Source organism: Phaethon aethereus (genome assembly GCF_964289735.1).
Source record: "Phaethon aethereus genome assembly, chromosome: 5".
Lineage (NCBI taxonomy): Eukaryota > Metazoa > Chordata > Aves > Phaethontiformes > Phaethontidae > Phaethon > Phaethon aethereus.
This window is the reverse complement of record NC_138579.1, coordinates 40,025,785-40,046,207: the sequence shown is the minus strand read 5'-3', so window position 1 is coordinate 40,046,207 and position 20,423 is coordinate 40,025,785. Positions and strand designations below refer to the sequence as shown.

The 20,423-nt window shown below is 44.3% G+C and overlaps 1 protein-coding gene across 1 annotated transcript; it reads left to right on the top strand.

Annotated features, from left to right (window-relative positions):
- Nucleotides 1-88: 88 nt before the first annotated feature.
- LOC309405894 (synaptojanin-2-binding protein-like) lies at nucleotides 89-10,622 on the top strand (the record flags this gene model as incomplete). Its single annotated transcript, XM_082000835.1, has 4 exons — nucleotides 89-158; nucleotides 4,335-4,471; nucleotides 8,632-8,727; nucleotides 10,482-10,622. The coding sequence occupies 4 exons, from the start codon at nucleotides 89-91 to the stop codon at nucleotides 10,620-10,622; spliced, it is 444 nt and encodes a 147-aa protein (XP_081856961.1).
- Between the last annotated feature and the right edge of the window lie 9,801 nt (nucleotides 10,623-20,423).

Below are 20,423 nucleotides of genomic sequence, written 5' to 3'. Positions count from 1 at the left end.
AGCGCTCCGCGGAGCGGCCCTCCGGCGGCGGCGGCCGAGGAAACGAAAGCGGCTGCCCCGGGAGCCGACTTCACCTTCAGGCCGCAGCATGAACGGCAGCGTGGCGGGCGGCGGCGGCTTTTCCGAGGAGGTCATCAGCCTCACCCGCAGACCGTCAGGTAAGGCGGGGGCGGCGGCCCCTCGCCGGGCCCTCGGTGCGTCCCGGGCCGGGGCAGCCCCGCCGAGGCCTGCGCAGCCCGCAGCGGGTCCGCGAGGCCGGAGCGGGGGTGGCGGCAGGGGCTGGCCGGGGGGCCTTAGCGGGCACTGTGGGGGTGGTGAGGGGGGTGAGCAGTGCCCGCTCTCAGGCACTGGCGCGGCAGCCCTGAGGTTCCCGGCCCCAACGGCCTCTCCTGCCACGGCGTGCCCGTGCAAATCGCCCGTGGCGGATGCAGTGCTGCGGGAAAAGGCCGTGACCTGTGTGAGGGAGAGGTAGCTGGGTCAGGCCTTGTGTCTTCCGTGAGAGCAGTGGCCAGGAGCACCGGCTGCGGCCGGTGTCTCGGGTGAAACAACTCAAATCTGGTTTTCCCAGGAGTTGCCATCTCCGGTGCAGCTCCTGTTGCTTTCAAGCGAGGTAGGGGGTGCTCGGCACTCAGCCCTGTGGGATACCCAGATTTAGGGAGCATTTTGAAAAATGTTAGTTCAGGTGTCTGTACCCTATACTGTCATCTTTGTGTTAATTGTTTGGGGTAGTATTAGAGAGAGCTTCAGGGTGGCGAGTGAGAGGAGCGCAGGCTGGAAGGGAGAAGGGAACAGGGCAGCCTGTGGGGCATTTTTTTGGCTTTGCTTTTCCTGTCACAGCAGCATGTCCTCTCATGGAAGCCTGCAGGCGCCTGTCCGCCCTCATATTTTTACAGGATTTATGATGCCATTCAAATCGCACTTTTAGAAGTGCAGCAAGTTAGCACCAAGTGTACAGCTCTGGAGCAAAATCCTGGCTCCAAAGAACTGTGGGCTCCAGGGAGGTTTTGGAGCTAGAGCTCTACTTTGGTGCATGCCTTCTCTTTAATTAAAACGAGCATGAAAGAAAACGTGGCAGCTGCTGGCTGGCCTTGGCTCTCACAGGCCCCCCAGGGACCCACATCGTTGGCGTATGTGCCATTTTCCTTTCTTTGGGGTGAAGGTCGTTCCCGTGCAGGGCTGGGGTCAGTCCTGGCCCCTGTGCTAGCGATAGCAACCGAAAGGGTGAGTGCAGCAGGCTTCCCCACTCGCTGGAGCGGCCACTGTTCTGAAAGCTGCATAGCTGTGCCTGCACAGCCACAAGCTCAAGCTAATGAAATGTCAGTGAAAATGGTTTGCTAAATGAAGCTGGTTCTGGTGGGAAACCTGTTTCCATACATTTGGGAACCTAAACTTTTGAGGGAGGTGGAAGGGGATGTTGAAGGGCAGAGTTGAGAGGTCTTCAGTGTGGCCATGGCAATTTAAATCTGATTACCATGAGCAGCATTTGTCTCATCATTAAGATGGCCTGTGTATTTTTAGGGTTAGGTTTCTAACTAGGTCACTTGATTTGAAGGTCCTACAGCCCCTCAGGACCTTCATGCATTTACCATGTGAATTATTATTAATTTATGTGGAAGGAACAAAATGCTGTTACCTGTAAAGCACAGTGTAATCCTGTAATCTCTCTAATGGGAGTTTTGACTGGAATTTTTTAAAATAGGTCTGATGCTAAACATCTCTGGCAAAAGTTTGCTGAGGAGGTGAATGTATTTACAGTGGCAAAACAGTGTGTGTATATCCTCTTTCAAATTTCCTTCTGAAGTACTAGGCTGAAATGAGGCAGAAAAATCTGGGTTTATGGAAAACTAAATTATTGGTTCAATTTGCACTGTTATTCAATCTCACGTTTCCTAATCCTGCCAGTCATGATTTTTTAAAATGTCTTTTCGAGGGACTTTTTAAGTTTCAGGGGGGTAAATGAAGCATAGGGAGGTCTGCAGCCTCAGGAAGGGTCAGACGTTTAGCCCAGAGCCTGCTTTTAAAGCTCTGCCATTCCACTTCTGGTCCCTTGTAGACAAGGGATTTAGTGCCATGCACTCTCTCCTTCCCCTTGCTCCTTTTCTCCCGGTTTTGCTGTATCTCTTTCTATGGCTGCATGAACTGGAAGGGGGAGAATAGCAGAGAGCTCAAGGAATGATAGGGAAGGTATTTTTAGTCAGAATGAAAGTTTAAGTGCTGGAAAGGAAAGACACAGTGGAAAAAGCTCTGTGAATACCTAACTTGGTCCAGCATGAACTGCTGCCTCTTTTGGTCATGAAGATCTGCTCCTATTCATGTTACCTCTGCTGATGAAAGCTGTGACTTTTGATTATTTTTCCAGTCGTGGGTGAAAACTTGCAAAATGTGTACTTTATACACACACACACACACATATATATATATTTGCGGGGGGTTTATACATGTGGGAGAGAATCAATGTGTTCTGAAACTCTGATTCCTCCTTTCTGGCTTTTTAATAAATGTTGATTAAACCTTATACTTTCTGTGGTATTGATTCCCCGTGTTCCCAGGATATTGGCTTCATGGCAAATAATTTTTAGGTTTGTGGATTTTTTTTTAATCTTATTTTTTTTTAAATTCCCATTGAAGGGGTGTTACTGTGCACTACTGTCTCTTCTTGGAATGGATATTAGAGCTGAAATGGCAGTGTTTCTTCAATCTGCTGCTGCTTCCATTTTCTTCCTCATTTGTCTGAAGCTGCCAGGAAGGGGAGGAAAACAAAAAAAGGTGCGGCAAGATTGCTGTTAATATTTCTTTACTTCCCAGCTGTAGATGCACACTTAAAATAGCATGCCTCATAGAATAGTTTGGGCTGGAAGGGACCTTTAAAGGTCATCTAGTCCCACCCCTCTGCAATGAGCGGGGACATCTTCAACTAGACCAGGTTGCTCAGAGCCCCGTCCAACCTGACCTGGAGCGTTTCCAAGGATGGGGCATCTACCACCTTTCTGGGCAACCTGTTCCAGCCTGTTCTCATCCTGTACTTCTTTTGATCTCCTATGACTGATTTAAAATGCTGCTTCCCAGCAAGTACAAGGTGGTTTTACTTTCATTTGCAACTCTCCTTCTCCAAGTTTCTAGTTCCAACTTTGAGAGAAAGTAAGAAAGAGAAAATAAATAAATCATCCTGGCTGAACGTGGGGCGAATTTGCCTTCAGCTGTTCTTGACAATAGGTTTGGAATGACTGATTTATGTCAGAAAAAAAAAAAAGTTTTTTTTTCCCTCCATTTAATTGGATTGTATATTTGGTTTTTTTTTTCTTTTTCCTTGACTTCTCTTTTTTCATTGCAAGCCTCTTCTTAGGGAATCTTTCCCATCTCTTGTCACATTTTATTATTTACACAGAAACTTAGCTGCATGTGCAATGGGGAATGTGCTCCCGTAACCTGTGGTTTTCCAGATTTTGAATTCAATTTATTCTTCTGGATTTCAGTGAAACAAGAATTCCTAGTCTTTAACTGCACTGTAATCCAGCAGCTGATTCCAGCTGGAGATCTGTAATCAAGGCTTACTTTAAAGAACAATATGAAACATAACAAAAATGTGAAGACATCAGTTCTGTTTAATGTATGTGTGTTCCTTTTTGTTTTGCTTTCAATCCAACAACTTTGTCTTTATTTCCTGTCGTGTTTTGAATTCCTGAAACAGAACAAAGTGATTACATACAATTGGAAGTAGCTGTACCTAAGCTAATCTTATTCTTGGAGGTGAAGGATGCCAGTTCCAGCTCCTGAGATATGGAAGGGGAGCCTTCTGAGCTCTAGGTGCCCTCAGGCTGGTAGGACAGCTCTGCTTGCCTGTTTCCTCATCTGTAGATGGGGTCTAATGCTCCTTGCCTTTCCTAACTTTGTTTCCCAGCTCATGAAATGCTTGTCAGGCATGATTTCTTGTTGCTCAAAGGTAATGATTTACTATAGCCTCCTGTGAAATGCAGAATGCTTTCCTTTCATGCTGTGCTGAAGAGGCGTATTCCTGCTGAGGACTGAATTGGCATCTCAAAGTGATGGCATGTCCTGCAGTATTCCCCAACACCCACCTGAAAATGGCTCATGGATGCTTTGCGGAATGAAGCATCTGGGCCCTCCAGGCTCTCTCCCCTGGTTTCAAGACCAGTTTTATGAAAATAACTTCTCTAGACAGTGGTGATTGGAAAAGGTGATGCAGATTTGTGTGCTGTGAGTTTTAGTATGGTGGCGAAAATAGGACAACATGGGAGGGCACAGTCCCCAACAACTGCAAGAATGCCTGAAGCTTTGAGCTTTTTCTCATCAGCTTTCTCTTTGGCTTACCTTAGGGCTGGGCTTCAACATTGTTGGTGGGACAGATCAGCAGTACATTTCCAATGACAGCAGCATCTATGTCAGCCGGATCAAAAAGGATGGGGCAGCTTACCTTGATGGCCGATTACAAGAAGGAGATAAAATTTTAGCGGTAAGACCTTTTTTCTGTTACCCCGTGTGTTCTTGAAATGCTGTGATCAGTGATGTGATATGAGATGCAGGTTTGCCATCACAGTGCACAGAGAGGAAGGATGTGATGAATGCAATCAGACGATGCTGGGCAAACCCCGTGGAGGCGCTATCTTGGGAGTCTGGGGAGAGCTTTGAGCATTAGGGACATGAGTGCCTCTACACATGGGCCCATCTCTTCTGCCTTCTTGATTTGTCTCAGAAGCACTCCTTGGTGCTGCATTTGTATTTCCTCTGTGACTTGCCTCCCTAAGGTTTTAGAATCCGTCAGCCCTTTCCTTGCTCACAATGGATCGTCATTTACACATGTGTAAATAAAGGTCTTCCACCTTTAAGTTCCTGTTTTTTGACTGGTAGTCCATGTTTACTGACCCTTTTGCTCAGGGGGATTTTTAGGCTATAAAACTTCTAGGCCTTAAACCTCTTAATTTCATCTCATCAGGAACAATAGAGGATGTTTCTCCTTTTAGAAAAGTGTTTTAAAGTGACTGAGGTTCAGTCCTGCCCGTTCTTCAGATAGTTGGCAGTCAATACAAGACAATACGCTTTACAAAGTGATGAGTGAAGAAGTAGCCTCTTCTAGTGTGATACATGATCTTTTAATGCTCCTTAATTTTATTTTATATTTGGTTATTAAGTTCTACATTTAATCTCTTTATCCTCTGTAGAGTGCCTTGCACTAGTTGGAGCCTATTATTAGTCCAGAAAATAATACTAAGTTAAACGGAGAACATTGTTCTATCTTTTCTTGACAGTTTAATATTTATGTACTTGTGTTTGGGGAGTCTAAATATCAAGAGAAGGGAAGCACTGGATATGACCTCAGGGGATGAAAAAAAATATAGGATGAATGTCATCAGTTAGTGAATGAAATCAAATAAGTGATAAAACTTTCTGCCATGAGATATTATTTTAAACTAAGAAAAATCCTAACACATTCAAGTGGATGCCAACATAGAATCAGAATCATAGAATAGTTTGGGTTGGAAGGGACCTTCAAAAGTCACCTAGTCCAATTGCCCTACAATGAGCAGGGACATCTTCAACTACATCAGGTTGCTCAGAGCTCTGTCCAACCTGACCTGGAGTGTTTCCAGGGATGGGGCATCTACCACCTCTCTGGGCAAGCTGTGCCAGGGTTTCACCACCCTCATGGTTGTGAAAAAATTCTTCCCTATATCTACTTGAAATCTGCCCTCTTGTAGTTTAAAACCATGACCCCTTGTCCTATCACAACAGGCCCTGCTAAAAAGTCTGTCCCCATCTTTCTTATAAGCCCTCGTTAAGTACTGGAAGTCTGCAATAAGGTCTTCCTGGAGCCTTCTCCTCTCCAGGCTCAACAACGCCAGCTCTCTCAGCCTGTCCTCCTAGGACAAGTGTTCCATCCCTCTGATCATTTTTGTGGCCCTCCTCTGGACCCTCTCCAACAGGTCCATGTCTTTCCTGGGCTGAGCGCTCCAGAGCTGGAGGCAGTGCTCCAGGTGGGGTTTCACCAGAGCAGAGTAGAGGGGCAGAATCACTTCCCTTGGCCTGCTGGTCACACTTCTTTGGAGGCAGCCCAGGATATGGTTGGCCTTCTGGGCTGTGAGTGCATATTGCAGGCTGATGTCCAGCTTTTCATGCTCCAGTACCCGCAAGTCCTTCTGGGCAGGGCTGCTCTCAATCCCTTCATTCCCCAGCCAGTACTGATACTGGGGGTTGCCCCAACCCATGTGCAGGACCCTGCACTTGGCCTTGTTGAACCTCATGAGGTTCACATGGGCCTGTTCCTCGAGCTTGTCCAGGTCCCTCTGGATGGCATCCCATCCCTCAGGCAGGGTGTTGACCACACTACTCAGATTGGTGTCTTCTGCAAACTTGCTGATGGTGCACTCGATTCCACTGCCTATGTTATTGATGAAGATATTAAACAGTATTGGTCCCAATAGGGACCCCTGAGGGACACCACTCATCACTGATCTCCATCTGGACATTGAGCCATTGACCACTACCCTCTGGATGCAACCATCCAACCAATTCCTCATCAACCCATCAAATTTGTATCTCTCCAATGTAGAGAGAAGGATGTTGTGGGGGACCATGTCAAGGACCTTACAGAAGTCGAGATAGACAACATCGGTAGCTCTTCCCTTGTCCACTGATGTGGTCACTCCATCACAGAAGGCCACTAGGTTGGTCGGGCAGGACTTGCCATTGGTGAAGCCACGCTGCCTGTCTTGAATCACATCCCTGTCCTCCATGTGCCTTAGCATAGCTTCTAGGAGGGTCTGTTCCATGATCTTCCCAGGCATAGAGGTGAGGCTGACAGGTCAGTAGTTCCCAGGTCGTCCTTGCTACTCTTTTTAAAAATGGGTGCAATGTTTCCCTTTTTCCAGTCTCCAGGGACTTCACCTGACTTTTCAAATATCATGAAGAGTGGCTTGGCAACTACATTGGCCAATTCCCTCAGGACTCTGGGACGCACCTCATCAGGTCCCATGGACTTGTGCATGTTCAGGTTCTTCAGGTGGTCTCAAACTTGATCTTCTCTTACAGTGGGAGGAACTTTGCTTCTCCAGTCCCCATCTTGCAGACTGTCCCCTTGAGAGGTATGGGAAGAGACACTGCCAAAGAAGTCATAGAGTACCTCAGCCTTCTCCTCATCCGTTGTTACCAGATTGTCAGTCTTGCTCATCAAGGGGGGTACGCTTTCTTTGACCTTCCTTTTCTGGCTCACATACTTACAGAAGCCCTTATTCTTCTTTGCATCCCTTGCCAAGTTCAGCTCCAGCCATGCCTTGGCCTTCCTGACTGCATCCCTACACAACCAGGCAGCGTCCCTGTACTCACCCCAATACCTGTCCCTGCTTCCACTACCTGTGCATTTCCTTCTTGCCCTTTAGTTTTTCCCATCAGGTCTCAACTCATCCATGCCTGTCTCTTGCCTTCCTTTCCTGATCTCTTACACCTGGTGATTGAGCTCTTGCGCTCTATGGAAAGCATCCTTAAAGATATGCCAGCTCTGTTCTGTTCCCTTGTCCCTGTGAGCAGTTTCCCAGGGGATCCTATTGACTAACTCTCTGAAGAGCTGGAATTTTGCTTTCCTAAAATTGAGGGTCCTGACTTTACTCTTCGCCTGCCCCATATACCTCAGGACTGCTAACTCCATCAGTGCATGATCACTGCAGCCCAGGCTGTCTCCAATTCTGACGTCACCAATTAGCTCACTTGTGTTGGTGAGCAACAGGTCCAGTATGGCATCCCCAGTGGTAAGGCTGTCTATTACCTGGCTTAACAAGTTATCCTCCATGCACTCCAGGAGTCTCCTGGATTGCCTGTAGCTCACCATGCTGCTTTCCCAGCAGATGTCAGGGTGATTGAAGTCCCTCAGCAGAACGAGAGCCTGTGAGCGCGATGCCTCCTGTAGCTGGAACGAGAAGGCTTCGTCAATAGACTCCCCTTGGTCGCGCAGCCTGTAATAGACACCAACCATAGGGTTCCCTTTGTTGCCTCGGCCCCTGATTCTTACCCATAAGCTTTCAACGTGCTTGTGGCTATTCCTCAGAGACAGATCTTCACACTCCATCCATTTCTTGATGTTGAGGGCAATGCCTCCACCCTTCCTTCAAGTATGTGTGTAAGTAATTTTTGTGTTTTGTTTTGTTACATTAATATACTTTTAAATGTATGTTTGCAACACTTTTTCAAACAGAAAGGTTTCAAAGGCAGGCCAGTAGATGGAACAATGTGGGAAAGACTCATAATAATTTTGCTGTAGCTGCTGTTTTATTTTCATTAGCTGCCAGAATTACACCTTTGATTTACTTCCAGTAAAGCAACAGCATAAGAAGCTGCTATTGACACAACTGTCATCTTATATTCTGATCTTGCTTCTAGGTAGTTTTTTTCAGTACCTCTGTGTTTTGGCTCGGAGTTTCTCATGTTATCTCTCAACATATAAAAACATATCTATAATATGGATGGATGAATGTGGATCTTGCTCATTATAATATCATGCCCCAAATGCAGAATTTAGTGAAAGAGGAAGATTTTTATCTCCTATCCTTCCTAGAGTTAGCCTGCATCATTAAAAATTTACTTTTTGCCCTTCAGCAACTGGTTCTCCTTTTCCTTTTTTGCTAGGTCAATGGCAGAGACTTGAAGGATTTGCGGCACAAGGATGCTGTGGAACTGTTCAGGAATGCAGGCTATGATGTGTCTCTGAAAATTCAGCGCAGGGTATGTTTTACCTGTTTCTTAGGGTTATCTCTGGCTCAGTTTAGACTGGTTTCTATGATTGATAGCTCTCTCTTTCATGAGGCAGTGTCCTGGTTTCAGACAGGATAGAGTTAATTTTCTTCATAAAAGCTAGTGTGAGGCTGTGTTTTGGATTTGGGATGAGAAAATGTTGATAACGTGCTGATGTTTTCAGTTGTTTCTAAATAGTCAAGGGCAGCCCAGCTTCTTGTGCTGGCCTGCTAGCAAGAAGGCTGGGGGTGCACAGGAAGCTGGGAGGGGACACAGCCAGGACAGCTGAACCAAGCTGTCCAAACAGATATTCCATACCATATGGCGTCATGCTCAGTATATAAAGCTGGGACGGAGAAGAAGGAAGGGGTGGAGGGATGTTTGAAGTTACAGTGTCTGTCTTCCCAAGAAACTTTAAATGTGATGGAGCCCTGCTTTCCTGGAGATGGCTGAGCACTTGCCTGCCCATGGGGAGTAGTGAATGAATTCCTCGTTTTGCTTTGCTTGTGTGTGTGGCTTTTGCTTTACCTATTAAACTGTCTTTATCTCAAAGCATGAATTTCCCCACTTTTACTCTTCTGATTCTCTCCCCTGTCCCACCGTGGGGGAGTGAACGAGCGGCTGTGTGGTGCTTGGTTGCCGGCTGGACAAGCCAGCACAAGAAGCTGGACAGTCCTTGACTACTTAGCAACAGCTGAAAACATCAGCATGTTATCAACATTTTCTCATCCCAAATCCAAAACATAGCCTCACACTAGCTTCTATGAAGAAAATTAACTCTATCCTGGCTGAAACCAGGACAGGCAGAAAAATACCGTGTCCAGGTGCTCAGTGTGAATTATGCATATAAAGATTTTGTTTGAACTATGGCCTTTTGTAGTTGACCACAGCTGTAATCATCCATGCATTACTTGTTTGTAACAGTACCAGTGAAGAGATGAGTCTGGAGAAGTCCTTAGGTCTTTGTTTTGCCGGAGTATGGTGTTTTCTTACAAATCTCCTTTCTCAGAGGCAAATGTTTGTCTGTGAAGACAGAATCTTAAGTTCTCCAGTTTTGTTTCAGAGACCAAAATCTTACCGGAGACAAAACTCCCCTGTTGTTTCAGAGGTTATCTGAATGTTGTGTTAGTGTTGAGATGTCTGTGCAGCCCACCATAAAGGAGCAAATGTGGGCTGCTATAGTTTAAATATACTGGCACCATTTTGGATGTAGAAAGAGAGGAATCCTTAATCCACTGTTGTAATTTGAACATCCCTGGCTAGCATTGAAGTTGATGAAGAAAATACTGATCAGCCTGAAGCATGCTGGTAGGGAGAGGTGGGTTGAGGCCCCTTTTCTACTCCCTTAGTAAAGGAGTAAAACTTCTGGCAGGTAAGAAAACCAGAGAGAATTAGTGATGCCTTTTTCCTGGTAAAGACATCAGGAAATGGTGTGGTGGGAAGTACATCGAGGGGTGACTGGGTATGTGTGTGTCATTGCTTCTGCTGTATGAGATGTACCCTGCTCCATCTGTTAGAGTCCTAGTTTACAAAGTGGCAGAGAAACCTGAGGGTGCCTGGTAGTGACTGGGTATCCTGCAGTAAAGCTCAGTCCATCCAAAGCTGCTGTAACCCTCCCATGTGTGGAGTGTAGAGGTATCTGGGGAAACCATCTTGCACATTCTTATAGAACCACCTGGTCCTGACACAGAACTGGGGGCTCTCCTGTGATGGGCTCTGACACAAATACTTTTTTTTCCTTGTAGTTGCAGCCACAAAATGGCCCTGTGGGTCATCGAGGTGATGGAGAATCAGGTGGGCTTCCTCTAGCAGCCATTCTTGTGCCAGGCCTCGCGCTTGCTGCAGCAGCGGTCTGGATCTTGCTGAGGTATCGACAGCGGATGTGAAGAGTTCACGTTTTGGATATCGCTGCGTATTTTACACAACTATGATATAATTTAAAGATAGAGAATCAACGATCTTATTACAGACTGATGTCAAAAAGGATCATTGCCTATCATAAAGCTGCTCATGTTCTTTATATATTGATTTTGTTTGCAGGTTGGATGGAAGCAGAGAGAAAAAGGGGAAGGGAGATGACTGTGTTCATGTATAGATAGCTGTTTTTTTGATTAATCTGAGGAGGTTTTGCTATCCCTTTCTATTTTGCACCACGAACTTTCAAACATAGTCATCTATTCCATGTTTTAAGATGTGACTTTTGGTTAAAAGGAGTTGGGGTTGGGGTAGTTTTAAATCAAAAACACTTACTAGAGGCTTTGCCTTGTTTCCACGGAATTCTTCTTGAAACTAATGATCCCTGTCTGAACCGTGAATAAAGAGAAGCAATGTGGAGGGTATATTATTTTTTCCATTAAATTTTTGTTGGTTGTTGCTCAATAAATGCCTTAAGAAAAATGTATAAAATCTAATCTGTGGTTTCACAGGTAAAATCATCAGTGTAGCTGCTGATTTAACAGTAGTGTGTAGTATTGGTGAGGTATTCTACCAGTTCTGGAAAGATAGAAGATAGCTTGCTGCTAGAGAAAGACTTTGTCAGAATGACTGCTCATTCTTGGGTCAGAGTTGTAAGAGAAAGCTTTCCGCAAAATGCTAGCATGCTGGAGAGAGGCAAGCAGACAACTGAATCACAAGGATAAGCAGTGGCAAGTGATTTGGGCATGCTGAAGCTGCAGAAAAGTCTTTAAATTAGTAATGAAGCAATAGTCCCTCCATCCATCAAGGGGGTTGAAATCTGCACCTCTCAGGTTAAAGATCTGTTTTGGGAGTTATTTTTTGTGTGGGGAATACTTTAGGTAAGTTTTCTGTAACAGCGAACTTGCTCTCTGCAGTCAGATCTTATGATTAAAAGGGAGAAGCTGAGAGCAGGCTGGGATCATCCTGGTTATTGCTTGTTTTTGAAGACTGATGCAACATTCAGGGGAGAGACTGGCAGGTGTAAGCCAGGGTAAGGCTTAGCGAGTAAAACTGAAGGGAGAGACCCTTGGTCTGGAAAGCGTGTTGCTGAATTTATCTGCAGGTTCTTATCTCCTCACTGTGACTTGAATGGTTATAAATGCCTCAGCTGACATGAGCTCTATGGGGTAAGACATGTTTCTCTTGTCTCCAAGAAATCAATGTGTTTTGTTGTTTTTGTAAAAGAAAAGCAAAATGCATGGCCTGGTCTGTATGATGCCAAAAAAAAATCAGTACATATGCAATATATGTATGCAAACAAAGAAAAACTGGTGTTTTGGTGCTTTACTTATCTCTATTCTTTATTATTCTAGCAGGACATTGCAGATGTATTTGAAATAGTTGTGGGTTTGCTCAGGGCTGTGTTCCTGCTGTCTGCTGGAGATAGAAATGGTATGCTGTTATACATGACACTGCTAAATCACCACGGAGTTACAGAGCACTTAGACCACATGAAATCTTGCTTTGGCCTATAAACTGCTTTAGTGTAAGGGGAAGAGGAAACAGGAGGAATTTTTCCCAATGTTCTTAGGGGAGTTTGGGAACAGAGTTGATGTTTGGTAAACGTATATTGGTGTTGGATGGCCTAGGCCGATGCATGCAGTGACTTGCCTTGGCCCACAAACCAGTTATGCCTGACAGCATAAGGACTGCTGTTCAGACAGATCTTTGCAAGATGCAGCATGAACCAGTTTGCTTGTGACCTGTTCTGAATATTTGGCTGTGGTGTCCACATGGAGCACATACATGTATTAAGATGGATGATTAGAAATTGAAGCCGTTGCATCCCAGCCATCAGAATAAAGATGCAGATAGTAAGAAAAAGGTCAGTCTGGGACAAATCACTTGTTAGCCCTTGGCTGAGTTGAGTTTCTGTGAGAGGGACTATGTGGAACAGGGTAGAAGGATGAGGATTTGCAGAAGGGAATGGTTAGTTTTACTCATTTCCCATTGAAGCAAGCAGAGAAAGTAAAGCCTTTTGGTTTTGTTTGGTTGTTGTTGTTGTTTGTTTTTTTTTTTTTAACCTTTCAGCTTTGGGATTTTAATACTGTTCAGACATGATTGCCATCTGTGTTGCAGGCTGTTTATTACAGGGGGAGGTTCCATCCAATACCCAGGTAATTGATGTGTCTTACTGAGCAAGAAAAGGCCCATCTGGTGCATGCTTTTCCTTTGGATTTCTTTTCACAATTACTGAATAATTTTAATACCATAGCATTAACTCAGTGGCTTTTCCGGAAGTCCGAATAGTAGTTTTTACATAGAATTTAAACCTCCAGTCTAAGCCTCAGGAACATCTTTTTGTGTCTGCTGCTTTCAAACCAGTGCCTGAGTACCACCAAATAACCCTTTTCCAATCCCCAGCCCCTCTTGTCCCATTTATAGACAAAATCCTTGTGGAAAATACACCTCAACCCCAAACTCTCTTGTGAGCTGTGGCTCATATTACTTTCTCGCAGCAACTGGACTGTCTCACTTAAACTTTGTGTGTTTTCCAGTGTCTTTTCCACTGTGTGGTTTCTGTAGCCCTGAGCTTAATCTTTACACTGAACACTGTGTATATACTTTCTGTCACTGCAGAAGAAGTGAATTAAAAAAAAAAAATCTCTAATGAAGACTGCTTGTAAAGGCAAGTGATCAGAGAGAGTTTTAGCTTTTGTTACAACTTAAATCTCTGGGTTTTGAAAAAAAGATAGGTTGAAATCTTGTAGACAAACATAAAAAGCATCCTAACTGTAATTTATAAGTTTCTTGTTTTGTTTTGTTAAGGACTCATTTGCCATTAATACTGAGGGCGGCTGAAACTTTCAGTGAGCCACCATTCCGTGAGCAAGTCGCGGGTGAGTCCTAGCTGTGTATTTTTATTTTATTTTAGGGGAGACCTTATCGCTCTCTACAGCTACCTGAAAGGGGGTTGTGGTGAGGTGGGTGTTGGTCTCTTCTCCCAAGTAACTAGCGATAGGACGAGAGGAAATGGCCTCAAGTTGTGCCAGGGGAGGTTTAGATTGGATATTAGAAAAATTTCTTCACTGAGAGGGTGCTCAAGCATTGGAACAGGCTGCCCAGGGAGGTGGTGGAGTCACCGTCTCTGGAAGTGTTCAAAAAACGTGTGGATGTGGCGCTTCAGGACATGGTTTAGGGGACATGGTGGCGCTGGATTAATGGTTGGACTGGATGATCTTGAAGGTCCTTTCCAACCTTAGTGATTCTGTGATTCTTAAATCCTCATGTCTCTTTCCCGTTCTTACCAGTTCCCTTAACCTTATTGTGAACTTACTGACCTGCTGCGGGCTGGATTTTTTGTTTAAAGACAAATCCACCTAGTTGGACTTCCTGTATATTCTAGGCATTTCTGTTTCCCTGAGTTTCCTGAATTGCATCTGCTAATAATATGTATTTGACTTAGGCATAATAGTGAGAAAGAGCAGCCAGACTTGATCTGAAGATAGGAAGATGCACTACTACTGGCACTTTTTAATTAAAACAAACTAGAAAGGAGCGTGTGGGAGGGAAAGGTGCCATGCTTTCAGTTTGCCTTTAGGTTCCAACAACTGGTTTGTTAGGTTGTTCTGTGCTAGATTAAAGAGGTCTCTAATAACTGATAGTCCCTCCCTTTGAGGCGTTTTGTGTGTTGTAATTGCCTTACCTCGCACATTATTTTTAAGAAATGAAGCCAACTGAGCCCTTGAAGATTGTCAGTGTAAGATACTTTCTCTCTTGGCATAGTTTACGTGACTTCCTTTCCAATGCACCCTTTCCAATGTCTCTGTATTGCTTTGTAAAATGCAGGCACCCCAGCCACACTCCATGTCTCACTATTTAGCATGGCGGTGCCGTATACCAGAAGTTTTCCATATCATTTTTATCTGCAAATCCTTAAGATTTTTTTGGTGAAGGTGCAGACACCTGCAAAGCAAATTTAAGCCAACTCCTAAGAGCTGACTTTTCTTAAATAATTTTTATGAATCTCTTAGAAGTAGTATACAGCTTTTCTCCTCTTCATTTGCTTTCTCAAGTGCCCTGAGGAATCTGTAAACCACAGAATAAACACTATTGCCACATGAGAGGTAGATTCTCTTAATTCCAGCTTGTAGATCAAAAGATCAATCCCTTTTGGTCATAGTGTGACACTAGAAACGAATGTTAAGTCCCTGTGTAGTCTGACTTCGAAATCCTTGTCCATACCCGATGTGACCTCCGTGGTGGGGGTGAAGGTGTCTGACTTTGCATTTTGTTGAATGACTGCATTTCCTATTTGTATTGGCTGTGCGCACCGACAGGCCCAGATTACTCTCTCTCTACCTTGTTTGCTGTCTTTAGCAGTCCGCTGTCTTGAGCAGTCCTGGTTTTGTCTTCTGCCAGATCATTGATGAAAATCTGAATGGAGTTTCAGTACAGTATTCAATACAGAGGCAACTTCCCCACATGATTATGATTTTTCAGTAGCTGTTGGTGTCTCCCGATTATTGGATTCTTTGTCTAACAGATACATTTTGATAGTGTATAGCATTGATTTTTTTTTTTTTTTTTTTTAAATACATGTATCAGCATGCTGCATAGTAGCAGTTTACAGCTGAACGGTCAGTAAACTTCATCCGTTCTCATGCTGGCAGAAGCTGATACAAGGGTAATAATAAGATCAGGTGAGCTTTATGAGCCAGTCTTCCTTCCATCCTCTTTCCTAATTTATTGATGTGGGCTTTACCTATGGAAGTTGTTTTCCTCTACTCGGGTTGAAGGAAAGAGCAGATAAGTTACTAATGGGACAGTGTCCCACAGGATGGGGGCCCAAGGGAAGGGTTACATGGAGAAGTCTGAAGGAGGGCCTTGGCTATACCGTTGTTTTCAGGGTTTTCCTCACAACTAACTTTAGGCAGACTCATGCTGCATCCATGCTGCCATGCTTGGTACGTGTCCTCTCTGGAGCTCTGCTCTGTCTCTCCCCACATGCAGCTGAGGGGTACTCCAGGCCTTTCAAAGCTTCCTTGAAGAAGGATCCATGTGTGATGAGAATGTACACTGGTTTAAAGGGAGAGAAATGCTGTGCAGACTCAGAATGGCTTTCCTTGTCATATTTGAAAGCTTTTGTTCTTGCTGCTGCAGCTGTAACTGACTGCAGGCAAACATCCCTGTAGTGAGCTGTGTATCTCCTACCTGGATGCCAAAACCAACTTTCCCAGGTTGGCACTCTTAGTAAAGAGTAGCTGTGCTAAGTATGCAGGGTAATTATTCAAAGTGGCATGTGAATGATTTGACATCATTCACCAAGCTTTCATGCTTGTGTTTGTGTCCAAGTCTTCCAGCTGTGTTTCCCTTTGGTAAACGTCTCTTCCTTGTCATCCCTCTTCACCACCTCTCAGCAGCCTAGCATTTGTGCCTGGCTTGCATTTTTTGCTGTGACACAAAAGGAATTGCCATAGAAAAATTGCTGCATTTGCTCTGCATCAGCAGGTACTGATACTTTCCAATTCAACAGTGTCCTCTTAGTTGCCCTGAACTAGCTATTCGACTTGACCTTACTTATTCCTTTTCTCTTCCCTTTGGAAATGAATGTTGGCACTTAGTTTCTGCAACAGCCCTTGTTCTGGCTGGTTTGTCAGGTGTTGGAGGACAGATCACCAGAACACCAAGAACAGGTGTGTTCTCCTCTGAGGTAGTGGAGGCTGTACAGTTGGAGCAGTAAGAGGCTCTGATCAGCTCTGAAATGAGCCCACAGGAGCCCTAAGAGCTTCACTCTGATTATGTGGACACTAGAAGCTCTTGCTGAGTATCAGTGTTTTAAGCAGGATGGTCCAGTCTCTACAGCAATAAGGGCTGGATTCCAGTTTTGGGAATGCCTCTGAAGACCTCTGTTGATGTCATGGCAACTCCCAGCTCCAGGCCTGCCCTTTTTGCCCTTACTATGTGTCTGTCTCACCTTTCCAAGTTCCTGATTGTGGTGGTGCTGGGAGAAAAGATGTTTCCAGTTGTTAGAGTGCGGCAGTGCACATTAGACTTGTACCCCATCTCCTGCTGTGGGCTGGATGGGCAGGATAGGCAGATCTTAGGACTCACCAGCCAGATGACTATGTATCCACTACATGGGAAAGTGCAGGAGAAGTGCAGTTTATGCTAAGCATGTCATTCTTTTGCTGGGACAGAGTATTTCCAGAGAAAGAAGAGAGAAAGAGAGAAAGTTTAGCAAAGGCAAGCAGAGTGTCAGGAAGACAGGTGTGCTTGTGCTTGAGAGCAGGGTTGTCTGTACATTGTGAGTAACAACATCTCTGGGAAAAGTTTCTTGGGGAGGCTTAGATTGGATGAGAAAAGAAGGGCTGAAGAAAACCTGTTTGTTCTTATTCATAGCGAGTGTGTGAGCGAACTGTGTTCCTAAAGAAAAGGTAATGAGATTTCAAAGAAATGATGGCTGAACCTGGTTCAGTGGGACTGCTTGGGTTGGGGAGGGCCAGGGCAGGGGAAGTCAGAGAACACAGCTGGGGCTGGCTGATTTCACCACAGTTTTCTGGGAATGGAGAAGTAGCAGTGTAAGGGATAAGCCATGCTGTTTTTTCATCTTTGACGCAGCCACCTGGTTCAGCCAATTTAGTCTAACTAGTAATAAGCACTTGATGAACCATTAGAGCTACTCTGGATGTTAATAACATTTGTGCAAGTAGACTAGAAGCTCTGTTTCCCCGAATCACTTAAAATTTAGAGTTCATAGGTAGTTTTCAAGGTAGATTGCTGACATTAATTGAAGGACATCAAGCTGTTAAATGGGAAATAGTCCAAGTTAGATGGTTTTGTGGTTGTTTAACATTTATCAATGCAGGAAAATGCTTGGGTTCTTAAAGATGTTTTTTAAACTTAGAATAATTGAGGTACTAGCAATCTGGTGTTAAAAGTTGTTAGCACGGAGATTCCCAGGTGGAACTGGAGCTGTATGGAAGAAATTACTTGTTTAACTGGTGAAATATTTGCTGTCTCACTTAAGTACAAAGGCTGTATAGGAGCCCAAATGCAACACATGAAATAGTGGGTTTACAGTTACCCCAAATGGTCTTTTGCATTCATTGCTCCTCAGCGTGTTTTAGTAAACTTTTAAATCACTGAAACAATAATGCATGGAAGGAAAAAGGGGATAAGAGAATTGTAAAGTTTAGGGCTACTTTCACTTCCTCCTTCCTAAATATAGCGAGTATAGTCAAAGTCTGGGAATATAGTTCAGAAATTTAATTTTAAAAGGTGAGTAGTAATCTATGATTATGTGGATTTTTTTTCCTTTCATTGTGTAAATAATGCTCTTCAGAAGGGTTTCTAGTGAATTTGGAGAAGACTTTATGCAGCTCTGCATATGCATATCCACAGACTGTTGTCAGCTGATGCACCAAAAGGCATGCTGATCATGCACTCTAGTGGCAAAGATAATACCTTTTGCTGTAAAGTGCTCTTATACAAGGGAAGTATTCACATATTCTTGGCTTTGCCATGTTGGGGTTGCATGGGAAGGGAGCAGAAATCAGGTAGGAAGTAAGGCCAGAAAAAGGCGCAGAGGTCTTGCAGAAGCAGGGTGGGTATCAGTGGGACACGTGGCAGAGGTGCAGCCTGCCTGGCGTAGCAGTCCTCCTCAACGCTGGAAGCTTCCTTGCAGAAACCAAGCTCCTCGGCCCCTTCCTCCAAGTCCTGGCAGCAGTGTGGGTCTTCTGAGTCCCAGCTGAGCTGTTGCATGCCACATGGATGAATTGCAGCAGAAGTGCCGCAAAAATCCAGTTTGTCTGCCAGCCCAGTGCTTGAAGATCACAGTTCTGCAAAGAAATTTCAGTCTTGAGTCATTTTTCTTAAATGGCTTGAATTGTTTCCTGGCAGTGGTACCAGCTTGCCAGTTAATTATAAACCACTGAGGAAATGTTGTGTAGACATTGTCAAAGAATCTGATCAAACTGTTAACTTTCTTCTAATGGTAATTAAAAGAGAGTGTTTTAATCTGTACCAAAATTACACAGTGCAGTGGTTTATGGGCTCCACTGCATTTTGCTCAGAGGTTGGAACAGGATTCCAGATGTTCTTGTGTGAACGTTTAGACATGCTGGGATGAGGAGGAAAAAGTCTTCCCCATTCTGTATTTGAGTTGTCCCTGCTTGGCAAGCTTTAATTAATCTTTCTTTGAACTTCTGGTATGTCCCATTTTGGCTCCTGAATTTGTTTGTAGCGTACAAATACTTACAAAAATACTAAGTGGAGGATGTAAGAGCACTGATCAACTGAATGAGAACACGTGGTTCTGAAGCTGTGGTATGAAGCTGGAAAATAAAACCAAACACAATCCAGCACACGGACTTCTGTGGCTGTGGATAAAAAAAAACATGGTCTAAATGCTGCTTCAGGGAAACCACTTTGCTACTGCCATCTCTAAGTGCTTTTTTAAATGCTGGCGTCAGAATGTGTATGCTGTTGGTTAAGGTGAACAGTGCAGTATGGAGATGTGGGCTGGATGTGAAAGGCACTGATTAGAAAAGATTGGCTGGAGAGGGAGAAGGGTTTGGATAACCCCAAGGACTCAACAGTTGTTGCTAAAGGACGAGGTTTGGGCCACCTTGTCACACTGTTTCTGTGTGCCTTGGTCAATGTCTTGTTGAATGCCTGTGCTGATTTTTTGAGAAGGAGGCCCTACTTCCCCAAAATGCAGGCTTATTTTTTGCCAACATGCTCTTGATTTTAAACTGTTTAAAGGGATTTCCTCTCAACAGCTTCAACTGACTGAAATAGGTTCTGACAGTTGTGATATTTAACATTCTAGAGGTGAGATTGTGGGCTGCCCTTTAATAGGGGCAACCATTTCTGATTCCGAGCTTAACAACAGCGGATACGGAGGATGAATGTCTTGCGTTGAGAGAAGAAAAGCAATGTTAGGCTGGTGTTCCCGCTACGCTTCGCCTGGCAGTGGGGGTGGGTGGGAGGAGAAGGAGGATGGCAGAGGCTTGTCTCTCTTGCTTGTAAAATGCTGATCTATTTTAAGAGCACCAAACTGGAAACTGTTTTCTAAAACCTTGCTTTGCTGTAGCCTTCTAGTGATTTTTTCAGTGCTTGAAATATATTGCTTTTTTGCTGGGCCATCAGCAAAACATTTGTGACCATTCTCTACCTAATTCTGAAAGTTTTTTGCTTCTCCCCAGCTCCTCCACGCACTGGAGGGACACAAGAACTTTTTCAAGCCTGAAATGGAAACCACAAAATTGAGACTTAAATACAGGCCGATGCATTTTCTCTGAATTGAACTTTATTATGTTAATCAGATAGATAACTTGAGAGAGAAAAGTGTTTTGTCCCTGTGGAGAAGAGATTGCTGTTTGCCCTTACTGAAAGGCAGAGAGGTAATTATCACCTGCGGGACAGGGATGGGTTAGCAGGAGGCAAATCCTAATGTGCCCCAAACATCCTCTTGAGAATCAGATTCAGAGATGAATTCAAATTTCTTGACTGGCCTTTCAAAGGTATTCTGTACATCTCCTGTGTGGATTAAATCTAAGGTATTGAAAGTAGGATGCTTGTTTTGTGAAACCACCAGTAATGGCGTATTTCTGTCATTAACAATTGCCCTGGTAAATTCTTTCTGATGCATAGTATTAATGTGGTTTAGCCCCCATACTTTTCACAAGGGAACTTGATGTACTCTCCCTATCTGATCATATTTTTAAGTGTGTGGTAGCGTAGGGATAAAAAAAAGTGAAGCAATACTGTGTACACACAGAAATGAC